General features: G+C 52.7%; 8 protein-coding genes and 1 non-coding gene across 9 annotated transcripts; 3 read left to right on the top strand and 6 right to left on the bottom strand.

Moving 5' to 3' along the window:
* Positions 1 to 1462: 1462 nt before the first annotated feature.
* On the bottom strand, positions 1463 to 3508 carry EI97DRAFT_379774 (uncharacterized protein; the record flags this gene model as incomplete). The annotated part of the gene is made up of 2 exons (XM_033795730.1): positions 1463 to 2264; positions 2346 to 3508. The coding sequence occupies 2 exons, from the start codon at positions 3506 to 3508 to the stop codon at positions 1463 to 1465; spliced, it is 1965 nt and encodes a 654-aa protein (XP_033652690.1).
* An 874-nt stretch (positions 3509 to 4382) lies between these two features.
* EI97DRAFT_434391 (uncharacterized protein) lies at positions 4383 to 5151 on the top strand. The gene has a single exon (XM_033798620.1). It carries the CDS (start codon positions 4451 to 4453, stop codon positions 5072 to 5074), a length of 624 nt encoding a protein of 207 aa, XP_033652691.1. The 5' UTR covers positions 4383 to 4450; the 3' UTR covers positions 5075 to 5151.
* A 107-nt stretch (positions 5152 to 5258) lies between these two features.
* EI97DRAFT_502100 (uncharacterized protein) lies at positions 5259 to 7062 on the bottom strand. The gene is made up of 3 exons (XM_033802741.1): positions 6770 to 7062; positions 6582 to 6717; positions 5259 to 6532 (listed from the first exon to the last, which is right to left on the bottom strand). Exons 1-3 carry the CDS (start codon positions 6843 to 6845, stop codon positions 5611 to 5613), a joined length of 1134 nt encoding a protein of 377 aa, XP_033652692.1. The 5' UTR covers positions 6846 to 7062; the 3' UTR covers positions 5259 to 5610.
* Positions 7063 to 7723: 661 nt separating this feature from the next.
* Positions 7724 to 10653, top strand: EI97DRAFT_78762 (uncharacterized protein). Its single transcript, XM_033803078.1, has 4 exons — positions 7724 to 7838; positions 7895 to 8733; positions 8788 to 8928; positions 8982 to 10653. The coding sequence occupies exons 2-4, from the start codon at positions 7949 to 7951 to the stop codon at positions 10645 to 10647; spliced, it is 2592 nt and encodes an 863-aa protein (XP_033652693.1). The 5' UTR covers positions 7724 to 7838; positions 7895 to 7948; the 3' UTR covers positions 10648 to 10653.
* A 1052-nt stretch (positions 10654 to 11705) lies between these two features.
* EI97DRAFT_379747 (uncharacterized protein) lies at positions 11706 to 13678 on the bottom strand (the record flags this gene model as incomplete). The annotated part of the gene is made up of 2 exons (XM_033795729.1): positions 11706 to 12692; positions 12743 to 13678. 2 exons carry the CDS (start codon positions 13676 to 13678, stop codon positions 11706 to 11708), a joined length of 1923 nt encoding a protein of 640 aa, XP_033652694.1.
* A 3559-nt stretch (positions 13679 to 17237) lies between these two features.
* Positions 17238 to 19446, bottom strand: EI97DRAFT_434395 (uncharacterized protein). Its single transcript, XM_033798621.1, has 3 exons — positions 18301 to 19446; positions 17845 to 18256; positions 17238 to 17794 (listed from the first exon to the last, which is right to left on the bottom strand). Exons 1-3 carry the CDS (start codon positions 19119 to 19121, stop codon positions 17648 to 17650), a joined length of 1380 nt encoding a protein of 459 aa, XP_033652695.1. The 5' UTR covers positions 19122 to 19446; the 3' UTR covers positions 17238 to 17647.
* Positions 19447 to 19627: 181 nt separating this feature from the next.
* Positions 19628 to 19719, top strand: EI97DRAFT_t67. Its single transcript has one exon. It is a non-coding gene; the product is annotated as a tRNA-Ile (tRNA).
* A 1008-nt stretch (positions 19720 to 20727) lies between these two features.
* On the bottom strand, positions 20728 to 21237 carry EI97DRAFT_443405 (uncharacterized protein; the record flags this gene model as incomplete). The annotated part of the gene is made up of 1 exon (XM_033799822.1): positions 20728 to 21237. The coding sequence occupies one exon, from the start codon at positions 21235 to 21237 to the stop codon at positions 20728 to 20730; it is 510 nt and encodes a 169-aa protein (XP_033652696.1).
* Positions 21238 to 22323: 1086 nt separating this feature from the next.
* On the bottom strand, positions 22324 to 23446 carry EI97DRAFT_443406 (TPT-domain-containing protein; the record flags this gene model as incomplete). The annotated part of the gene is made up of 3 exons (XM_033799823.1): positions 22324 to 23146; positions 23198 to 23390; positions 23443 to 23446. The coding sequence occupies 3 exons, from the start codon at positions 23444 to 23446 to the stop codon at positions 22324 to 22326; spliced, it is 1020 nt and encodes a 339-aa protein (XP_033652697.1).
* Positions 23447 to 23982: the final 536 nt, after the last annotated feature.

Here is a 23982-nt window from a genome sequence, read left to right on the forward strand (position 1 = left end):
GGAAATCGCCAAGCATATCAATCAGATGGCCAGCGTGGAGAGAGAGGCGATCCTAGCAAAGCAAACGTTGACGCAGGCGGAGAAGGTGAGCGCGTGTAAGCAGGTGGACGAGGATGTGAGGAGGGCGATTTTGAGGTCGAAGAGGGAGTGTGGGTTCGATGTGAGTTCTTTTTTTTTTCTCCCTTTATATAGATAGTGCTATTATCTTTCTTTTCCGGTGTTAAGGGTTCGACGTCAGATGCTGAGACGTAGGGGCCGTTTTACTGATCAATCTAGTACATTGACGACGAAACGGCGTTGCAAGTTGCGATGGGCGGACAGCAGCCGATCGCACCGCGTCCCCTGAACAACAATCTTCCTGCATCGAATTCCGCGCCCCCCACGGCAATCAACCCAACACAGGACCAGGAGACCGCACAACCAGCAGCACCGCAACGGACATCAAGACCCGCCCCGCCGAAACAAAAGACCCCATCCAAGCCCTCAAAGGTCCGCAAAGCCCTATGGAAGGGCGTCAAAGCCGCCTTGTCCGTGCCCACAGACGAAGAATTGAAGTCCTCGTCCCGTAAACGTGCTGCCCCGGCGCGACCGGAAGCTACTTCTATACCTACAGGTTTTGGTCCGTTTGTGGGGAGTAACTCCATTGCGGATACGGGGAAAGTGAAGGCGACAGAGCGGAAAGAGTCAAGAGGTGCGAGCCGCAGGGTTGGGGAGACGGCGGCTGGTAAAAGCAAGATTCCGGCAAAGGGCTTGGAACCCGGGCGTTCATCGACGAAAAGCGAAGTGTCGGGGTCGAGCAGGCGGTTGTCGTTGATTAAGTCGAGGTTGGCGAGTACGGCGGCTACGGTGTGGCCGCAGCTCCAGGCAGAAGATTATGGAAGTGCATTGAATGGTATGTGTTTCGTAGAAATGTTTCTGACACGGCGCTGATTGAAACCTGTAGCTTTCGTGGCAAGAACTCTTTAATGACTGTTGGAAGTCCAGGAACAGTGAAGCGAAGGATGTATAGGGGCAGAGAGAAACGATATGCGGAGGAAGTGGCATGAAACATGGAAATGACATGGATGCTTTGACTTTGTCATGAGTGTGGGTATGTATGAAGATCATGATAGGCTCCGTGATGTCTGTATGATATTTGTGAGAGGTATGATTTACAGCAGTGCTGGGAACCTATTACCTGTCAAGACTGCTGTCTGCACGGTATTGCACGGTATTTTTTGGTTGCCGTACCTGAACAGGGCCTCGAATCCGAGCCTCGGAATATGAGAACGCTGCCTCAGCGATTCGAAAGGGGCTAACTTCTAAATTACGTCTGGTCATCGGTTTCGGTTTGAGCTTCCAAGTGATGCCTGTTCCTCCTTTGACGCCAAATCACGTCGACTGAAAAGGCCGGATACGACAAACATCGACACCAGACCTTCATCTAGGTGACCATATGACTCGCAGTCCTCACCCTCATTCGTCAACCCTCTGCCACCCGCCGCACTGGCGGAGCAGAATCGTCGTCCTTGGGTGCTTTGACCTTTGAAGTAGCTTTTGAAGACGCCTTCGGCAGAGCTAGCCGGGTTCCAGAAAGGAGCGATCCCAGTTGTGGAAGGTTCCAGCGCCGTTCCCTTTCCAACTTCTCCGCTTCCCGTTTCTGCTTCTCTTCTCTCTCCTTGGCCATCCTCGACTCATCCAACGCACGCATCAGCCTCTCCCTATCATGGATATTCATCAAAGTCCGCAACAACTTAGGATCAAGTTGCTTCTCTTCGGAGACATGTCCCATGAACTCCCCTATCTTCTCAATGTGCTGCGCTTTTGCATATCCCTTGACCAGAACTTCATACGTGTCCTGATTAGGCTCGATCCCACGGCTCTTCATGATATCGAAAACACGTTCGGCAGCCCGGACTTGCTTGGTTTGAAAGAAAGCTCGCATGAAAATATTCCAAGTGTAGACGTTTGGCTGTGGGATGGAATCATCTTTGCTATCCGTCATGGTCTTGATCAGATCAGAGGCCTGATGAAATTGCTGTTGCCGACAGAAGGCGACCAGAAAGGCATTCCATATGATCGGTTCTTTGGCAAGCTCATTCAGAAGGGGGTGATTTTGATCCTTGATGAGGCGGACAAAGTAGAGATAAAGTTTCGCGACGTGGGTGTGGCCGGATCCAAAGGCGCTTTTGATCTTTCCCTGGAGCATTATAAACAGTGCAGCGGGAGGAGGGGACATTCTGGCCGCATCAGCCTCGCCACCTACGGTAGCTGCCGTTTGGGCCCTTGCCGCCGGATCTTGGAAAGGCTGTAATGGTTCTTGGGTAAAGAACCGAGAGTATGCCAGGTATAAGACAGAGAGCAACTGTTCGGGGGCCATCTCCTGACGTCGAATATAGAGATAGAAGAGGTATTCGGTAGCTAGCCATGGATCTTTCAACTCGACTGCAACCTTTGCACAGTGCTCTGCAAAGTCGTCAAACATGGCTAGTTTCGTCATAGTACATCCGTGGAGGAGGATCGAGTACGTGTATTTGTCAGGCTCTACCCCATTTTCACCAAGAAGGCTGTATACCTGGAACGCGGTCTTATAGTCCCCGGCTTCCATAGCGTTGTGCATAATGACATTGTACAACGTGATATCAAATTTAACGCCGAGGTCGGGAAATTTCGCAACTATGTCATTCGTTAGATGATAGTTTTTGCCATTGCGAACGCTTTTACGAAGGAGTAGAGCACAGCTCCACTTGAACCTTCGTCGGTTGACCATTGTTGCCCAAGCCGACTTGCTCGACGCAACTTCCGTGATCCTATGAAGACAGCGGAGGGCGTGCTGAGCATTGCCGGACGCGCTGAAAGCATTCGCAAAGTGAAGAACGGTATCAAATCCCATGTAAGCTTTACTTTCTATAAGCAAGTTGAAGACATGCTCCAGATCGTCGGGCGTTGATATACGGGAAAGGGTCCAAAGCAGATTTTGCGAACAGATAGAAGGGTATCTCGCTAAGGTCTTGCGGAATACGGAAGAGAAAATAGGTACGAAGTCTGTGGCCTCCGGGGCGTGTGGTCGCTTCGCACCAATAAGACAAAGCCTTGCAATATGCTCCAGAGCGTCGGCTAGAAACTCGGGCCGCATGGTCGTAATTTCTGGCCCATGTGCAAGGGCGTAAACAAAGGGCAATGCCATATCTGGCCGTTTGGCCAGAAAGTAGAAAAGCAGGTGGTCCCACCAGGTATTACGATCTTCTTCGGCAAACGCCGCCCAATTCTGCAGCACTTTGTCTCCCTTATCGGATTCTACACCATGAAGTAGTATGTCGGCCCAGGCCTCCACTCGCGGGTTATGCTTGATTGTGATAGGATGGGCCTTCTTTCTTCTGTCAGGAAACGCCTTCCGATCCAACGCTGAAAAGCCTATAATATTCCGAAGAATAGGGGACTGCACTGTCTCCAGGTCCACAAGTGTGGGCCGAGAACGCCTCAGTGCATATATGCGTCGCACTAAGGATCTGTATCGCCCTTGACGCATCAGCTTCCCCTGATCCACGGAACGGGTCGTATTTCGCGGGCCCAGGAAGAATATCGATGGGAGATGGGACAAAAAGTTCCTATAACGTTCTTGCTCCTTCCGAAGCAACTTCTGACGCCGTCTATCCACCAGTGACCTGTAGACAGCGGGTCTAGGAGATGGAACACGTCTTCTTTTGCGTTTATAGCGGCCAGTAAGGATATTACCCTCAAAAACCTCTGTCGGTTGCGGCTGCTCCCCTTCTGCATCCTCATCCAGTTTCAAATTGCGAGGATCCGGTCGATCGGAAACCATGGAGGTCGGGGCTGAAATCGAAGAATAGCCAGCCAGCTGGCACCTGGCCAAGGTGTAGATGTCCGCATACCTCCAGGTCATAGAACTCAATTGCAGTCCCAGCGGTTGACTCTTGTGAAGGGGCGAACTGCGGAGTTTGCGCACGAAAGGACTGGCGGTTCGGCTCGGTGCCTTGTCTGCGTATAGACAGCTATGTTGGACCTCGCTGGCCTCTTGCCTGCATTCGAAAGTAGCGCCAGATTTACTCGAGCCCACGCTTGCGACATCGTCTTTTAACTCCAGCTCTTGCCGTAAACTCGCATGGGTATGTGAAGTATATCCTCGGACGCGGCGTTTGGATGGCTCAGCGAAGACTCGAGGCGCAAGGAACGGGAGTAGAGAACAGTCGGAGGGGGCGAAAGTCCTGGCATCGGGAATGAGGGCGCGTGGCATCGGCGTAAAGGACTATAGCAACTCATCAAGCCATGCCATCGGAGTGTTGGTTGAGATGATAGAAGCATGCGCGGTCGGCTGGAGTGATTTTTTCGGGAGATCTTGTTGGCCCGAGCTTCTCAACACAGCAACATTATCTTCCTCTGCACTCCGCATTGCCTTATTTACAACCTTCACGGCCCACCGGAAACCTTACCTAAGGAGATATATTCAATCATGTCGTCTCATGAGACTCTCGCTGCCGCGGCGAACGACCGCAAGTCTCGTCTGGCGCATCTTAGATCTCTAAAGCGCAAACAAGCACCCGCCGAAGACGAAACCGCGCCCTCGGACCAAGAACCCTCTAATGCACTCATTCGTACGGGACCGGAGGAGGAGCCTGTCACCAAATCTATTCTCAGCGGAAGAAACTACGACCCAGAGACGCGCAATGTGAAGCTCGGCTTTGGAGCACCGCCCATAGCAGACCCGACGCAAACCCTAGAGTACAAAGCCGAACAACTTGCGCTACAGACCAAGCAACAACAATCCGCAGAGGAAAAGGAGGATAAGCCGTTGGATTTGTTTAAGCTGCAGCCGAAGAAGCCCAACTGGGATCTAAAGCGAGATTTGGAAGAGAAAATGAGGCCTCTGAATGTACGGACGGACAACGCAATTGCGCGGATGGTCAGGGAGAGGATAGAGACGCAAAGGAAGACTGCCACGTTAAAGCAGAATGAAGAGAATAAAGAGAGTGAAGAAGTCGGTATGGAAGGGAGGGAGCTCGTGGAAGCAATGCATTTGATGGAAAAGGAGGGCGAGGCCGACCAAAAGCGGGACGAAGAAGAAGACGTAAGCTGAAGAGGCCTCCCCTTGTTTTTGGCTCGAAGAATATCACCGGGCCATAATCAGCAGGTCTGTGCCCCCCCCCCCCCCCCGGGCCGTAAAACAGGTGCCAACGGCGACCAAATCCGACAATCCATGTGATGAGCAAAGGCATCCGAGCAACAGCCTCGCATGGAAGCAATACGGAAGGCCACCCGGCCAGAAGGCTGCAATCATTGGGCTGTTAAGATATTGGTAACAATTACACGGGAGGCCCTAATGTGAGCGGCATCCAGGCACCCGTTCCCACTATGTATATATAGCACTCGTGCTGTCCTCCGATGTCTCATTCGGTGGAACTGTACATACAGTTCCTTTCGTATCAGGCAACTACTCCAATGGAAAGCCCAATTGAACTCCTGCAAATCACACCAAATTGCTCCTTCACCCACTATGTGATCTATGCAGCGGAACACAACTTTGCTGGCTTCATTGATTATCAGGTTCCGATGGCTTGATATATGCTTGGCCGTAGCCGCCCGACGTCCACGACCTTTATCATCAAACCCATCTTAGCGACCTTGCATTGCCCTGGTCATCGCCACACGTTTACTGTACGGGCTCAGGCTCCTCTGGCGAGGCGGGATTGGAGGTGATGCACCTCGGCCAGGTCGACCTTCCTGGGTGGAACACACTCTGTCGCCGCGACGATTGTCCACAGACGACCCATCCCTCTTAGAATAGAAAGGGCTCGGTGACCGTCCGGTTTCCCGTCTTTTAGAATAGGGGCTTGGGCTTCGCGAGTCGCGCGAAGGCGTGGTCGCTTTCCTTTTGCGATGCCGCGATCTTGAGCATGACCGTGACCGTGAAAGAGAGGAGTAATGCTTCGAGCGAGAACCTCTGCCGGAAAACCCGTCCACTGCGCCACCCCGGATGTTTTGAGGGTTGAGGTCTTGGGAAAAGTCCATGCGATCAGGGCTTCTGTAAGGGGACCGTGACATGGAGAGATCCCGGCCTGGCCGTTTACCGCCTCGGGACATGCTCCTACTGCGGAACCGGCGTCTTCCGCGTCCTCTGTCGTCGCTTCGGCTCCGAGATGCACGCCTGCGGTTGGTGCGCTGTGATCGATTCTCCTCACGACGGAAACTCGACCGATTAGACCCAACACTTAATGTCCGGCCCCGCCGAGGAGGACTGAATGAACTTAATCTGCGACGAACGTTACGACCTTCACCATCCTCTGACCCATATGAGGAAAACGACCGCGACCGCTCTCGTTTTCTCAATATATCATGGTCGCGCAGAGAAGCTTGCCGGGACCGTCTTCGGCCTCTTGTAGGAGGGGATCTTGAGCGGGATCGGTTCGTCGATATGGTGGAAACAGAGTCGGATGATGATGTGGAGTACGAACGCTTGCGGCTGCCTCCTTCATGGCTGGTTCCTCTACCGCGCTCCTGTTCTTTCTTCGCTAAAAGTTCGTCTGCAATGCCTTTTCTACGTGCTGTTAGCACTACTCCATCGGCGACATATTTGACCTGCTTACTTATGGAGGAGTTCAACGGGAACATCTTCTGTCGGTTTAGGCCTAAGATTAGGGTTCAGAAGTTGCTGTGTGCGGGACGGACGAGCTTTGTAAGGCCTTTCCTGTGCAGAAACTGTGCACTCGTAGCTGTAGTGCCGTAATTCGAAATCAGCAAACATGTTACAATTCCGGTAGAAGGGAGGACTTATCTCGTTTTAGACACTTCTGGCATTGCGTGGTCGGTGTCGCCTTCGAGCGGCCTGCATATGGAGGTCTACGAAGCATATCGCCCACTTAGAAGGTACTATCGCAGGTATTGTGGTGGTGCGAGGTTATGAAAGTCTCTCTGGAAGTCGGGGAGCGGACGGGTTTGCAGCTGCGAGGTTCGTCGATGGCGGTTTGATATACGGAGAGCGCGAAGGATACAGCAATCAATAGAGAGGAAGCCTCGCTGTAGATATTTCACATTGGGCGCAGATACAAAGCACGGGGTGTTAGTGTTGAACTGTGACGCTCCACAGGCTGGAGAGCTACAAATATCCACAACTGTAGGTGTCACGTGACCAGACTTTTGCAGCACCGATGATGCCCGCCAAGACCACCGCGGAAAATCTATCGGCCCGAACCCACCGCAAGCAAGACTGCTCCCTCATCAACTCCATCTTTCACCCCCACCAGCCTCGTTTAAGCCCGCCGCACCCCTACGGCTCCTCCCTTCGTCGATACGCAGGACACCTCTTCGTCTCTTCGTTGCCTCTGCGCACCCTCCTTCTGGTGCCTGAGGCTGTTAAACGCTGCCGCACGCGGACGACCGCACCCCCTCCAACCCTGTGCCAACTTCGTGTCCCCCTACTCTTTTTCCGCTTCACACATGCGAATGTCGAAAATCCATCATGTCCAGCTCTCTGGCCCTGGCATCCTCGACTTTCCTTGAGCAACCTGTTTCCTGAGACATTGTCCATCACTTCCATTCGATTCCTTCCTTTGGGATAGCCCAACTATCCATATTCGAGGATTGCGGCTTTGCAGAGTTGAGCTGAGAATATCCTTCTTCAACATCCCAGATTCGACTACAAGGATCGCTCTCGCCCCTTGCTCTAAATTTTGCGTGGGATAATCCTCACGCAGAGGCGCCAGTCACTCCTATTTCACGGAGCGGCTTGACTCGCAGTCCCTTTTATTTCCCACTCCTTATTTGGGCTCTTCATTATATATAATGGCGCCCACAAGTCCTGCGTCTCTTGAACAAGGAAAGGGTAAACTGTCTTTTGCAAAGGTGTGTTGCAGGTGTTCCCTGTACTCCACGAACATGGCATCTAACAATATTATATTAGGTCGCGGCATCTTCCTACGCACCTAAAGATGACACGAACCCCCCACAGAATGGAATGATTGATGCTACTAGCGAGAAATCTCCCGTTCAAATAATCAACTCGGAGCGATCCGTCTCCTACCATAACGATGCACCAACAACTCGCAAAGACAATGTCGCAGACGACCAAGCAAACGGAGCCGCTGGTAACACAGCTGCTCACAGTTCTCAATGGGCTCAGGTCGCTGATCAGCAAAATGCCGCCCAGTTAGGATTGAAGGAGGAAGAAGCGCAGAGGCGAAATCCGTCCATTACCCTGGTGAAACCACCTGGGAGCGAGGACAATGGCACACAACTTTCATCCTCCGATGGCTCGGGCAAGCCACCCAGTCTTGATGGCAAGAGCGTTGCATCTGGAACGACATTCGCGTTGGATGAGAAGGAGTCCCTTCGGCCAGATGACAGCGCAAGCCTGAGGGCCGTTGAGGAAGAGGATGTCATGTCGCCTCCCGACTCTATTGCCGCCGGTTCTCGTGTTGGGTCTGATAGCGGTGGCGCCCGTGCGTTTCGGGACCAGCTCCATGAGATAGCGATTTCTCAGCGAGCGGCGCCTCCTGGACGCTTTCCCAATGCTGTCTCCCACCACCATGGCCACACACTCTATGACCCAAATCAGGCACCTAATGGCATCGGACGGCCTATGTCACAACCAATAGCTAACGGGATGGCCACTATGGGCCTACCACAGTCACTGCCTGCGATTCCGGATGAGAAGCTCATGGAGGCGTTAGAGTCTCCCAGAGATCGATTGTTCGTACTGAAGCTGGAGCAGGACTTCATTGACTTCATAAAGGACTCACGGTGAGTCTCGTATTGCAACCTATATCCGATCCATTACTGAGCACTAGTCAATAGAGAAACGGAGCTTGCGTTGCCTCACTGCAATGCATTCTACAGGATGTTAGCGCATCGTCTTGCAGATTATTATCTACTCGGGCATATTGTCGATGACACTATGACAGGGGTTAAGATCTCGAGGACTTCTTATTGCAGAATGTATGTACCCACTCTGAGTTGACTCGTGCATCAATATCTGACCTCTTATCCAGCCCTCCGCCGCTCTCTGGGCTTCCTGTCTCCTCTAAATCTGCCAATACCCCGCCGGTTGATCTTCCAGCTCGCAAGATCATGCGGCGCGGCGAAGATGGAAAGTCCGGGACGAACACCACAGCCAATTCCGAAGGACCCTCCCAGACCACTTCTGAAGCCGGCGGTGGAAGTGGCAGCGACGGTGGCAATGAGCCTGAGAGTAAAGAAAAATCTGCTCTGACTCGAGAAGAGCGCGAGGCTCGCTACCGCGAAGCTCGACAGCGCATTTTCGGCAATGCGGAACCCGGGGAGGGCGAATCGAGCGAGTCTGCTGGGATCGGAGAGGGAAAGGATATGTCCAGATCCAGCTCCGCGTCAGGAAAGAAGAAGAGCAGGAAGCAGCGCAACTATGAAGACGATTTTGAGGCACGATCCCGCTTCAGCGCGTACTACCCCCAGCCCTACCCCATTCCAGCATTTGGCGGCGATCAAACTATGTACTATGGTGGCTTACCGGGACCAATGCATGGTGCACAATATCCCGGGATGAACCCCAACATCACGCCGTCATCGAACTACAACACTGGCTATTCAGTCATGGTGTCCCAGGATGCACAAACTCAGTATGGATGGACGGGACAGCAGTACCCTTCTCCAAACGCACCAATGGCCTACCCCAACTATGGCGCTGCTAATGGTTATGACCTGTCCGCCGACTTCCAGCGCGGAATGCAATCGTTCCAAACGGCCGGCATGTCCTCGCAGATGACTCCCAAAATGGCCAATGTGCCCGTGGCTCCTTACCAAGACACCTATCAATCCCAGCCTATGCCTATGAATGGTGACTGGATGCAGATGAATCAACCACCAACCTACCCCAATGGGCAGCCTGCTTACTCCCAGGGCTCTCCTGCTCCTCGTCCGTTGTGTACTCCGATGCAGGGCAACTTCGGTCACCATTCGTACGGACAATTCTCTCCCTCATCACATAACGGCATGTCAAACCGTAATCAACATCCCCCACCCGGGAGCTTCAATCGACAACAGTTCAACCCGCAAAGCCAGGCATTCATCCCCGGTGGCCGTCATGCGCCGTATCAAATGCAGGCGAATATGGGCCCAGTGCCCGGTCAAGGAATGAACGGCTTCGCCAACTACCAGATGCCAATCTCAAACCAAGCCAATAACCAGATGCTAAATGCCAGCCCTCCCGTGGTACATCCACCCATGTACGGCTCGCCGACAAACCACTTGAGCAACAACATCACGCCACCAAAATCTAACCACATGGCACCATCCCTGACTGCCAATCTGTCTTCCGCTATGCATCGAACTCCGTCTGGGCGGGGGGGATCAGGCTCGATCCCGGCGCAGAGCAGTATTGCCAAATATGGTACCCCGTCCCATCTCCCACCAAAACCTCCTGCGCCAGCACAAAACTCGTCGTCCAGATTTGCAATCACGGGGACGAACGCTAATTCGCTGCCTCGGCTTGCAGCGAACATACCACCTGCGCACTCCACTACTACGGTGACGATGAGAGGAGGAACTGGGCAAACGACTGAGAATACGGGAAATACAAACGACAATAACGGTAGCAGCAACAAGGGTAGCAACAACAATGATGGCAGCGGCAACGGCAGTGGCAACAATAGTCCCAATGGCGCGAATGGAAATCAATCATGATGCTTATGACTTTAGGCGAACAGTACGGCCCCTTGCATTGCGACGGTTCTTTCATTAGCATCGCTCCCTTGGTGGACATTAATGACGGCGTCCTGTCCGGTACGTTGATGTCGGGCGGTGTGGTTTCGGGTAACATTATCATAGCTGGTACTTGCATGTTCTAGGAGTCTTTCCTTGCTTTCTGGGTAATGGTGCCTTTCTCTGGCGGGCATAGGGGAGACTGTTCTTTCTGGGATTTTGCTGGTGGAGTTTGGGAGGGTATGGATACGTATTTGATGTGCCGCCAGTGGGTATCAGTAGGGTATGGAGTGGTAGGAATTTAATGAAAACAAGTATCTGTTCATTGAGTTCTCTGATGGGAGGGGTGCGGGCATTTGTGTGACGCTTTGAAGAGGTCTTGTCACCGGACACAGTGGTTCATCGGTGGAGTGGTAGATAGCAGGGCAGGGCAGGTGGTTCCCTGCCGGCAGGTCATAGACCTGCCGGAAGGTTGGCACTCAGGCTCATCAACTACAATACACAATACTTCAGTTCCTATCACAGTGCATCTATAGCAGGTCTTGTCCCAGCATTGAAATGAAGCTACAGCGTCTTCATTCATCTGCTTCCGCTCTGTCGACAGCCATCCGGCACGATGGGAACAGATCGTTAACAGTCGCATAACAGAACGATTCTGTCTCTGCCCGCTCGGTCACCTTCCGCTAAGAAAGCGCCGTCCGATCTCAAAGCAAAATGTCAAGCATGGATGTTGAATGCCGAGTATTAGTCTGATTTCTACAGTACCAACCTAATCAACTGTCCCAATATGCAATACTCAATCCATCTATCCCTACGCCACAGATGCGTACATGCCTAACATAGATACAACGAAGGTACGCCATACTCGCCTTCAAATCCCTGGCAATGAGACCTTCCGAACCATTACCCCTTTATTCCCAATAATGCCTCTTTCGCCTTCGATTAGAAGTTTTCGCATCTTTTCCCCCCTCATACAAAGTCCTCCTTTTTCCTTTCTTACCCAACACTCCTTGACCGTTCCTAGCTTCATCTCCACATCTCTATCCTTGCATGTGCACATCTCCATCCCTTCCATCTTTATGCGTCTCCTCTTCCAGCACATACGCGATAGGGCCCCAAATCCGCCAATGCAAAAGCGCAACATGCGCAACCCGTTTCGCGATATCCGCAATCTGGTCGGGAGCAGTCGGGGATAAAAGGGCCGTTGCAAGCATATCGTCCACCTCAACCTCCACCGAATGCGGCGGTGGCGCAGCAGCCAACGTGGACAGCGCAGGAGCAATAGGCGGACCCGGGGATGCGGTGAGGTTGTTGAAAAGCTCGATGGGTGAGGAGTGCATGTGGTGGGACACTGTGTCGAGGATCTTGGGAAGAAGATGCGACATCAGTATGGTTTGAGCGCGTGATTCGTAGTGTGAAAGGAAGAACGCTTGTAGTCCATGATTGGTATGGTCGATGAGTTCATGGTTGTACAGGTGCGGAGAGCGAGTGAGTTCAGCGGCCTGGCGCACGAGCTCAATGGCTATGTGCTCGCTGTTCGGAGAGAACCATTGGAAGGGGCCGAAGTCGGAAGTCTCCGTGATGATTGCCCAAAGCGATGCACGAAGCTGATGGCGCGTAGAAACAGGAATATGCCCTTGGAAACCGAGCTCTTGGAGAAGTTGAGAGAACAAATCGAAGCACATCTCAAAGTGGATGAGGTCAGTCAATTCCAATCTTATCGTACGGAGTCGGTCATAGTCGAGGTAGAAAGTCTCTGGCAGGTCGGCATATGAGTTGCCAGGCACAAGGGACGACGCCATTGCACGCAAGAAGACCTCGAAGGGAAACCGCAAAGTTCCTTTTTGTGCGGGGATGGGTAAATCTTGCGATCCCCTGAACTGTGACCTGTACCAACGATGGGCAGCTTCGACATTGACACGTGCTTGCCCGTGGACGATTCGTTCAAGATGATAATGACGCTCGAAGTGGATCGTATCCTCTATCAACATCGTCTTCAGATTGCGGACTTGGTGATTTGCGACGTCCTTCAAAAGGTCAGCATCAAAAAGAGCGTCAATCGGGATGAGAGACTCACCAGTTTCATGGCTTCCAAAATCCCGAACAAGTCCCGTAGGCCTCCTATGATATGTTCCGAACTGTTTCGAGCCACGCCAACCTCAGTCGCTTTCACCATCCTATCAACGAGCTCATCCCGCATCGGCGCGCAATGCTCTTTCAAGAGAAGTGCCAGCCATTCAGCCAGTCGTACCAAGTCACACACCCCTCGCTCAATCTCTTGCATCAATTTTTCAACGTCCAAGTGCTCTTCTATTCCCGGATGATCTCGCGCCGGCACTAGACCCTTCAACACCTCCTGTATGGTTTGGAACATCTTCGGTATCCGCCTCTTCGCATTCTGCACAATCTTGAAATGCATTTCCGGCTCCTTAGTGAGAAGGGTCGGACCACACTCGAATATGCAAACGTATAGTCTCAACTCTGCAATCAGCGCCTTCCAGTACATCGATGCTTGCCTTCGTTTCTTCTCGCCTCTAGGGCCGTCCAGGTTTGGTCTGAAGCTAAGATCTCTATCGAAGTTTATGTCGTGTCGTAACTTGATATTGGCGATGATTTTGTCGAGGTCCAGCTCGCTAAGTGACTGTTTGGTGATCGGGGGAAAGTCTGCAGCGTCTCTGAAAGCGGAACCCAGTTCTTCACCTTCCAAACCCCCTACCACTGTGGCTATCAGCTCGGCCAGCTGTTCGGGTATGCTTTGCAGAAGGGATTCTGAAGGACTCTTGAAGCCTTGACCAAACACATGGTTGTCTTGTTCTCTCCTTCGCTTGTCTTTAGCGCAGGAGTGAAGCTGGGGTTGCGAATCTTGCTGACTTTTGGTCTTCCTGTACGACGGCTCAGGTGTCTCTGCAATGCAGGAAGTGCGGTCGACGTCCACTGGAGTTGGAGTCAACGACCCAAATTTGTGGTCGGCAGACCGCAACGATGCACTGCTTCCGGGAGCTTGATGCGGCATCTTGTCCATCCGACCGCAGCGACAGCAGTCTCTCTGCACTGGATGGCGAGCTGTCATGTACCGGGGCCAGAGCCTAGAGGGCGCCGCACGTGAGGGTTCCAAAGAGGAGATTCGAGAGCCAGGCATGCAGAGGGTGTTGTGGGCCTCTAATAAGCGGGAAGAAGGCCAACACGCTGAGTCGCGACAACCGTGCTCTGTGACTGGTTAGCTCTCAAACACTACAGAGACAGGGCGGTTTGCAGAAACACAAGCCGAAAACGTGTTCAGGGCTGTTTGACTGTGTGTAGCGGGTGTCGGCAGGTTGAGCCAGACATCCGAGTCAGACAAGCCCGAAGGTGTGACGGGAGATGGGTCGCGCTTTCGGATGGGTACCTTTCTCATGTGCTCACATTGACTGCGAGATCGTGACGGTTGAGACGGAAATATCAGGTCTCGGATCTGCTTAACATGGTTGGGGTGGACGACAATGTGTTCAATCGCGCTCAAAAGAATGTAATGACCGTTTGCGGAAATGCAAGTTGCTTCTCGAAAGGAGAAGACGGACAAGGAAAAACAAAGCGGAGAGCCGAACAAGAGATGGTGAAGTTGCAACTCTTGCCACAAAAAGGACAGATATCTTGCTATATGCAAGACGCAAAGAAAAGAAATCGCTGCTGCAAGGCGGTCGGGTTACGGCGTCTGTGGAATTCAAACAGACGGCGTTTGGTTTTGTGCAATGGTCTGAAGTGAGAAGTTCGATCACCAAGTTCCAACTCGGGGTCCTTGCATTGTGTCTTATTATAAAAGGAAAAGCATTGGCCCTGCAGCTTTCCTTTTATTGAGCCGTAAATGTCCTTAGCCACTGACAAGGAGTGGGGGATGGCGCATCGGTGCTGGTACTGGATGCTTTTTTGCGGGCAGCCATTGCGTTGTGAAGCGGCCCTTGGATGGGAGCTCATTGCCCGTCTCGCACAAGGCGCATGTGTGGTTCACAGTCACACCGCCTCTCAATTCGCAGCATCGACATGGTAGTAACGCACATCAACGCGGCCCCTAGGGTGCCCTGAAAGGGAAAAGGGGCACTATCACGGGGGTAGAGGGTTGGCAGAGTGGAAGAACGGCCTGCCCCAAGGCCTCGAATCGAAATGTTCCGGGAACACGATGCTGGGCGGTGGCTAATCTCGCTTGACATGTCAGGGCCACCAGCAGCCAGCTGCAAAAAGTGAGGCTGTAGTCGTCAGTCGTCAAAAGGGTTCCAAGAATGCATTGCATGGTAGGGCGAACGCACCGACCGCGGCCAACCATCGAGTGACGCGGGCCATTACATCGGTGGGAGCCACCGCCAAGTCGGCGACGCACACAGTGAAAGCCCGGAGATGAATAATGTGTGCTGAGCTACTCCGTGCCTCGTGCCTGTACAAATGACCTCCAGCATCAGACTGCGAGCGTCCGCGCTGGTATTCCGTAGACCACTCGATGCCACGCACAATGCTTGACGTACCGGTCGCTGATTGCTGAACGACTATGGAAAAGCTTCCAGCACGCAGTCTGCGATAGATGGGAAAAAAATTCTCGGGTGCAACCAAGCTGTATTCGGGTCCGAGCTGCTCAGGCTCTAAGCAGTTCGCGAAGAGAGCGAGGAGCAGGAGACTGAGGGTGGAGGCTGATCAACTGCACGAACGCAGAAAGCATCGCCCCGCCAACACACATCCGCGTCGTGCAATGGAGCCTGGAGGACGTAGGTCGATAGGTCGACATGAGCTGAACTGATGACACTTGAACGGCCAGGCAGAGAATCCGCATCTCAACATGAGGCGAACCCTTCTGTGTCAAATCAGCGAGCCTGAGCATCGGGGCTAGAAAAGGAGAACTCACCATACAAGAAAAGAACCGATTCTCGATGTGCAGGAGAAGCGTCGTGCAGAAAACAGAGCAGCGACTCACGGGCAGGTTGGGGACGTCAGCTGCATTGGATAGGTGAGGAATGGTTGTGGTTGGTGTTGTGTGCACAAAAGATGCAGGAAGGGGTGACGCGGGGCCACGACTTCCGATGCAATTCTGTTAGGTACGTAGATTCAGCAGGGTGAGACAGCAGTAATTCCACTCGGAAACTGATATATGCCCTTTGGGTCGAATATCAGGATGACGCAATATTCCGAGCTAGGGGAAGTTCTGATTTTGGACTTCGAAAGTATGCTTTGCTTTCAAAGGTTGACTACGTAAAACCTCATAACATTCCAGTATCCTCTTCTGCACCAAGTTACCAGAAGGCTAAGGGTAGGTAGCGAAAGCCATACCTCTTTTTAACTCGTTGGCAATCATAGCTTCTTCTATATCGACGTGAAATGCCTTCCAATTGAAGCGCTGCTAGACTAATATGACCGGGGTTCCGAGATGCCCTTCTCAAACTGAAATGGCCTTCAACAGTGGATCAGTGATACTACAAAGTGCTCTAACGATCTAACCAGACACGCCAACCTTCATGACACTCGCCCGACCTCACTCTTCCCCCCTTGCTCTCCTTAGGAAGGAGCCATTGATCCTACTAGGTCTGCCATACCTAACTCATCCTCGATCCCTATCACCATTCGCACCCCCAGCCCTCGCAACCATCTACCCTCTCCCTCACCCCTCCCTCCCTGCCCTACCGCCAATACCTGGGCAACGTAAACCCACTCAAATCGCACCCCCTCTCCCACCCCTGCCTCTTCGGCCTTCCCTCATCCTCTCCCTCCCAAGTCCTTCCCACTACGCCCGATCCACTCCAACTCCCGCCCTCATTCCTAAGCCTCCAACTCCTAACGGCCGCCAACCTCATCTCGGCCCTCCTCTCATCCCTCGCCCTTCCCTTCTCCGCCTCTCTACACATCGGACATGGCCGGCCTGTATAAAAGGTCCGGATGTAACGCACGTCTTCGCCGCAAGCCTGCTTTCTTTTCCCTGCGCCGGCGCGGGCGCAGAAGAGGATGTAAGGGTCGGTGGGGTAGGACGGGCAGCCACAGATGGGGAAGTAGTAGACGCTGTGACACATATTCTCTACAGGAGGTGGTGACTCTGGTGCTGGGTTGCTGTTCCTGTTGTCAGGCCCAGGAGTAGGACGTGGGCGGGGGATCGAGGACCGTAGTAGAGAAGGGGGATGTTGTTGAGTTCCCTCCCGTTGTTGGAAGTCTCTGATATTGAGGATGTAAGGAGCTTTGTGTCAGTGCTGCTTCCCTTGTTGCAGTCTAGAAGATGCTAATTGAACTTTGACAGTGTTGAAGATCGACCAAATCAACGATAATGTATGGGAACGATCCGAAAGAGATCCAGCCCCGTCAATCCAAGTAGGTATACACAGGTCTAACAGTAGTAAGTGTTGTTGGATTCCAAACTCACAAGCAGTCCAACGCAGACACTTCTACATTTGGGGCAACTGGTTATGTGGCAGTGAGCAATCCTCCAGCAAGCTCCAGATAAAGAAGCGAACGGATTGTTGCGCCCACACAAGTAACGGAACTGCGTGATCTCAAGCCTAACAATCAGCTTCGCATGTGAACAGACGTTGAGCGTTTGGGGCCAGCAGTAGAAGCAGACAGCAATCTGAAAAGACATCGTGGTGTTTATTAGACAGTTACGCGTAGGGCAGGGGGCAATCCATGTGGCTGCCCACAGATATGACAAAATGTGTGTTAAATGTGGAGTGAGCAACGGAGCGAAACGAAAGATGACGATGATGGTACAAATGAAGTTGGCAAGGCGAACCTGAAGGCGGAAATGCACTTCACTTCGTTGGCAACCAGTGTGCTGGAAAGGGTTACGGCATTTGTCGTTTGCCTAATGGGTGTACAAAGGGTTGAGGCGAGCCAAAGAAATGAAAACTCCCAACGCCAATACTACCATCGTTGATCAGGCCCTGGACTAGAGGCGATCAAGCAGGTGGATGTGTAATTCTAGAAACCCTCAGACACGGTGGGTGTGTGGAGAAGAGGGAACACGGCCTGGTCACCTAACTCAGGCGCCAACCTCCATCTTCTCAGACGCTCCTTGTTTGCCACTGCGACCTCGTGGCGCATCTTTGAGGCTCTTCTCATCAGAGCTTTCCTCTTCAGATGGGCTCTCCGGCCTACTGTCGTTCAGATTCCTCCGACTTCGGGCCATCTGTATGTGGTCAGGAGGCTTCGCAATTCGTAGGGATCAGTGGTACATACCCAGGCGCGGACACCCCCTATCAATCCTAGACTATAACCAGCGGCAAATTCAGAAGATCCTCTCTCCTGATTGTGGCGAGGAATGTCAAGATGACTGAGACGTGATACAGGAGAAGCAGCAGATGCATGCGTCGGAGATAATCTACCAGTCGGAGACAGGCCGTTATCCTCCTTCTCGTGAATGGGAGTCCTAGCCGGGCTCGCGGGTCGGCTGCTTTGCCAGAAATGTTTAAAGTCTCGGCTAAGTTCCTGGCCGGTGGTAGCCCAGTTGTTCTTGATGCTGTCACGCAGCTCGGCCATGTTACGCTTGATCTCAAGTTCATTCTTCTTGAGCCACGACACGTTCAACTCCTTACGCGAGGCGCCACGTTTCAATTGACGGTCAATATATTGATCGTAGTCTCGGACGATCCTATACGTGTCAGCATCGTTTTGAGCGTTGGTAAAGGAACCCACTTTGTAATGATGCCCGTGGTGCTCAACCCCTCCGTTCTTTGCGTTACCAAGAACATGCCCCTTTCTTTGATTGGGGCATAAATGTCATCGCCTTCTTCTGCACCATATGGAATATCGTCGTGTGCAACATAGTCGATCTTGTGCTTCTCGATGAACTCAGGGGCATCCGAGATGATCCAGGGACAATCTTCCACCACCTCATCTACCCATTTGCAGTGGCGTACGCTCTCCGCTCGCTCCTTAGCCGAGAGCACAGTTAAACCTTTCCTGCGATGCGTCTCCTTGTCTCCTGTGACTCCAACAATGAGATAGGTATCCGGAAACGCCGTTTTTGCCTGCTGCAGCGCACGCATGTGGCCAAGATGGAACAGGTCAAAAACGCCATCAGCATATACTCGAACTGGTCGTCCAACAGGCGGAGGGTTGGTTTTGTAGCCCTTGGGGTCGACCAACCCAGCCCTGGGTGGATCGGGCATCCGCATGCTTCCGGCTTCACCGTTCTCTCCATGTTCTGCTCGTTCGTATGCAGCTTCCTTCTCGTTTTTACCTCCATTGGATGTACGCCTGCTCTTTCTTGCTACGCCTTCATCTGCACTGCTATCGTTGTCGTCGGCATCCTCGCCACTAGCTTTCGCCGGACGCGCACGTTTCGAGGGGACGTGTGAATCGCCTCGACGCTCCTTTTCGGACATGACTTCCTGGAGAACGAGATCCTCGGCATCTTCGCTTGATGCGTCCCGCGAGGAAGGCTGCGGGATATTCATAGCGGAGCGTGTGGTGGTAGAGGACAGAGTGAGGGACCGCTTGCGTTTAGGGGGCATCAGGTACAGAGCTTCAGCTGCGGTGCTGGGTGATAACTCGGTACGCTCTGAAGGCTGCGTGGAGAGGAATTGTATCCGCGGCGTGCGATAATGCCGAAGAGTGGATTCGGAATGGCTGTTTGCGAGATCGCCGATCACGTCACCCTGCGACCTTGGTGGAATCGCGATAGGGGATAGGAGGAGGCTACCAGAGCTGTCCCTACAAGCTCGTCCTGGCAAGTGTTGCCGACAGTCACAACGAAAAATGATAAATGTCGCAGCAGCGACCAAAAGGAGTAGAAGTGATTATAGGAGTAGTAGTAGATCGGGAAATTTAACCCGTGAGATTGGATCCATGGTTATTTTTCTCAAGATTCCTGATCTGACTTGACGTTGGCTTGGCAATGACGTTAATCCGTTTGGGTGACACTCTCCAGGGGTACATGAAGTGCGGTATACAAAAGAAAAATATTTTACGATATAAGTATTGCTTTCAACGATTTTATCATACAACAAAACCATAAATCGGTCGCTTAGCTCAGTTGGTTAGAGCGTGGTGCTAATAATGTGACAATCGCGTGACACGCCAAGGTCGCGAGTTCGACCCTCGTAGTGACCAATGATTCTCTTTTTGATTTTTCACTTTTGTTCTTTCTTTTACTACAACATACCGCCTGCCGCTTATTGAGTAAAAATCGATCAGTTATTATGAAGTCTTTGATCTGGAGGACAAGCCAAATGCCCTCAAGGGTTTGCTATCCATTTTTACTCCCGTCAGCGGTTATGCAGGAACCACCAAGCAACCCTGACGTCTTCCAGGCCCTTGGTGCTGTCGTGAGCGGCCAGCAACCTCTTCAAGGCCCTCGATGCTCCCGTGAGCCGCCATGGAAGAATCACCCGGTAAGCAATCGTGTATTTGACGCAGGTGCTGTCCCGGGTACAAGTGTCGTCACTGCCGGTGCCACTCGTTCAACTACACCCTGGGGCAGCAACGTCAATATCAGCATCGACTGAGCTTAGGGCAAGTCGGCCTATTAATCCACCGCCCTTCAGGCGGGCAAAGTCCAAGACTGCGGGAATGCTACCGCCTCCTAAACGTATACAAACGTGTAAAAGATCTACCCATGAGACAGGCAAACTCCGAGACTGGCGAGACTGCGAGAATGCTACCGCCACCTAAACGTATACAAACGTGTAAAAGATCTGCTCTTAAGGGGGGGCCAAGCTCTAAGACCGCAAAACGGCTGGCATCCTACCGCCTCCCCAACGCAAGTACGTATGAAGATGTGCTGGGCAGGCTTGTTAACCTGCAGCGGATGGGCAGTCTGACTACTGCCTTCTCCACTCAAACTTAATAAGATTCAAGGTTTACATTCGTTATATAATCGTAGAAGAGAGCAAGTAACATATATAAATATGATTCGCCTTGTTAGGCGGGCATAGCAGCGCCCCATGGCGGAACTCGAGAGTGGGTAGGTGAATGGCAGAATTGGAACGAAATCGCTCGCAGCTGCCTAGCTACCAGAGACCTTTAGAAGGCCCGGGGGTGTCTAACGACAGTTACCAAAGGTTTAAAGTGCTTGCCCTGCCCTATAATCTGCCCCTACCCTTATAACCCACTCCGTACTCAATCACCACCACCACCACCACCACCTCCTCCTCCTCCGCCATCTCCTCCACCACCACCGTCTCCTCCCCCGCCACTCCCTCCTCCCCCGTCTCCACACCCTCCTCCTTCCCCACCACCACCATCCCATCCTCCACCTCCACCCCCATACCTACTCGCCGTCTTCGTACTATAATAATAACCCCTAGGATACCTACTCGCTCCCGTCGTCGTCGCCGACGTACGGGTAGCATACGCCTTCCTCACCGCCGCCTGCTGCTTCTCGCGCTCCTTGGCCGCCCGCTCCCGCTCTTTCCACTCCGCTATGAATTCCTCCCTGCTGCTCCTCGCCTCAATTTGCACGGGTTTGGGTTCCGTAGGATCAGTGGTGGGATTGGGAGGGGGTTCCGGTTGGAGATACGGGTAGTTGGAGACGGCGGCCGCTTCCATGGCCCTCGTTTCGGCATCGAAGGCATCGAACTCCGCTTTTCGCTCCTTGGAGACGCGCGTTTTGCTGGGGAGGCAGCCCATGGTGGATACCGGTAAGGGGGTGTTCTCGCAGACGAAAGCAACGTTTGGGGATTGTTCGTTGAGCGGGAAGAGGGCTCGAAGCCCCGGATCGGGGAGATGTGGATTTCGGGCTCAGTCGTTACGGGCGCAATTTCTTTCAGCAGAGCTGGACTTTCGGAGTCGTGGTATCGAAAGTCGTCGTCGCCTTGATGTCAAGCCAATAGCATGCCTGGAGTCTGTAAGATTCGCCTTTGAGATGGGTGATATCCTTCCAAACGAAGAATATAAGATAGGCTGAAAGAGAACATAGCACGTATCCACCACTCTATATACTCACTGCAATGCACAGCCTCAAACGCTTGATACGAAGTGCGAACCGAGGCAGATCTCGTAAACCTGGCAGGCATCAGTGAGATCACATTCAACATCACCGAGCCAGACAGAGCCACAGCCTCATTACCATCTCTCCCTAGTTGGAATTACCAAGTAGCCTAGTCTGCCCTACAGCGAGGCTTAGCTTCTACATGACCGGTGTATAGGCGTATCACATGACACGAACGTGATAAAATCCACGCATCCTATTGGTGGAGGCGCTGCTGTACAGTACAGCTGAGAATGCGATATACGGCTGTGAATATGCATGTCCAACTGACCACAATGATCGACTTCGCCCTCCCGCGGATGCCAGCGGCAAGTCGCTCACCAGCGGGAGAAGGCGGATTCCGATGATTTGTGGCTTGCGATGAGTCCAAATGTCAACATGACCGAGAGGTTGCACATCAAATATCCCTAGATGCTGTTCAATAGCCTGCCTCTGCTCAAACGAACAAGTCCTGAACGCCCCATAACTCGAGATGCGTAAAATGAAATGGGTGACCGTCTGGAAACCATGTCGTCTACCCTACCAAAGCAACCAGAGCAAAGCAGACCGTTCTTGAAAACCCCCTATAACCTATCATCATCATCTATAAGCAAGAGACCCCCAAAAAAGGAAACCGAATTGAGGAAATAGTGGTCATCCTACAGTCGCATTGAGCTATCCAACTGCTCTAGAGTGCCCACATATATGATGTAGCAACGCAACCCGTAGCCCGCGAGCGCTTATCCCTACTTGCGCTGCTGAGATTTCGCCTTAAGCGCCAGGTGCGAGTACACCCAGCCACCACCAAGAGCCAGCAGGACTCCGAACCATTCTCTTGTGCTGAGGACCTTGCCCTCACTATACCACCCAATGGAGAGAATCAGAATGGTCTTGAGATGGCTGACAATGTTGAACGTCAATGCGGAAGTTCGGCCGATGATGAGGAACTGCGAAAGGTTGTACAACGATGCCATGATACCGGATGCGCAAACGGAGTAGAGGATATTAGTCGGAACGATACTTAGGTCAGGGATCTTGTCGAAGAATGGGACAAAAGGAACGAGGAGGAGGACCGAAATAGGAGCCTGGTTCAAAAGGAGCTGAGGAGCGGAAACACCAAAATCCTCGATCTTCTTGCCGATCCAGATTTGGTACAGGGCCGTGGAACAGAAAGCCAGAGTCGCAATGATGACACCAAACAGCTGTGTCTTTGCGGCCTCGTTGATGGTGAAGGAAACTCCAATGCATGTCGCCAGAATGGCAGCGAGCATGTAGCGCGTAACGGTCTTGCGGAACAGCACGAAGTTGATCAAGACAACGCACGGCGTCGTCATGACCTTGGATAGCTGATAGAAACCAATCGAGTTGTATGTCAAGCTGAGGTTCCCAAGCACAACGTATCCAGCGAAGAAGGCGCAGACGGGAAGCATATCCCACGGATTGAGGCGAAGGGCCTTAAAGGCGCGGAACGGACCTTTGGTCGAAATGTAGAGGACGAGGCCGGTCGCCGTGAAGTGCCACATGACAACCATGAGCTGGCATGCGTGCAATTGCTCATCGCTGAATACCCTACATGATGGTTAGTGCCCGCATACCCCGAGTACAATGCATTGAGCCTACCGCTTGCTTAAGAAGATGAGGCCGAGCGTGGAGAAGGTGTTGAGCGCAATCCAGAAGCAGGTGATGAGCTTCTCCTTGAGGGGGATTGGCGCAGGCTCGCTCTCGTGCTCATACTTTGGGAGTTCCTGCAGTTCGTGGGATTCTCGAGGGTCAACATTGTCGACGAGGCCCTCGATAGAGGGACGTTTCTCTGCTGCAGGCTGTCAGCCAAGCGTAGTTGAGCGCGTCTACTGACAACGGCTTACCCATTCTAAGGTGGTGTTGATGAGCGAGCGACTTCTGGTGAATGTGGGTTGGCTATGCGGGCATGCTAAGGAGGAAAGGACAGGTGGGTGGTAACGAGCGAGGTCGCAGGCCTAGGCGTTCGCGACACACAAGGCGTACGGGCGCTTTGCTGATGGGGTGCAGAGGTCTGCGAGGGGAAGGAGAAGTGACTTGCCAAGGGAAAGGGAGCAACGGCCAAAAGCGGAAATGTTGCGAGCGAAAGGGAGCAGTCTTGGCGCTCCTTCGCCGTCTCAGGGCTGAGCACGTTCCGGCCCCGCGCCATCCCATTTTTGGCTCCGTTATCGAGCATATTTATAGCTATATTCTCTGATATACGAAGTACTGTGTACTCTGTAGCAAAAAGGGACTGGTGCTGTATGGGTGCGCGGATCTTCTCTACAATGGAGATGCTCTTTTTCATCCGACTTTGCCTACAACAACTGCGCAATGATGAGACGTTTGAACTTTGCTACCAGGCTGACCGACTTTTTTCCAGCGGGATGGCACGGCCAGATGCGCCA

The sequence above is a fragment of the Westerdykella ornata genome (genome assembly GCF_010094085.1).
Source record: "Westerdykella ornata strain CBS 379.55 unplaced genomic scaffold EI97scaffold_15, whole genome shotgun sequence".
Classification (NCBI taxonomy): domain Eukaryota; kingdom Fungi; phylum Ascomycota; class Dothideomycetes; order Pleosporales; family Sporormiaceae; genus Westerdykella; species Westerdykella ornata.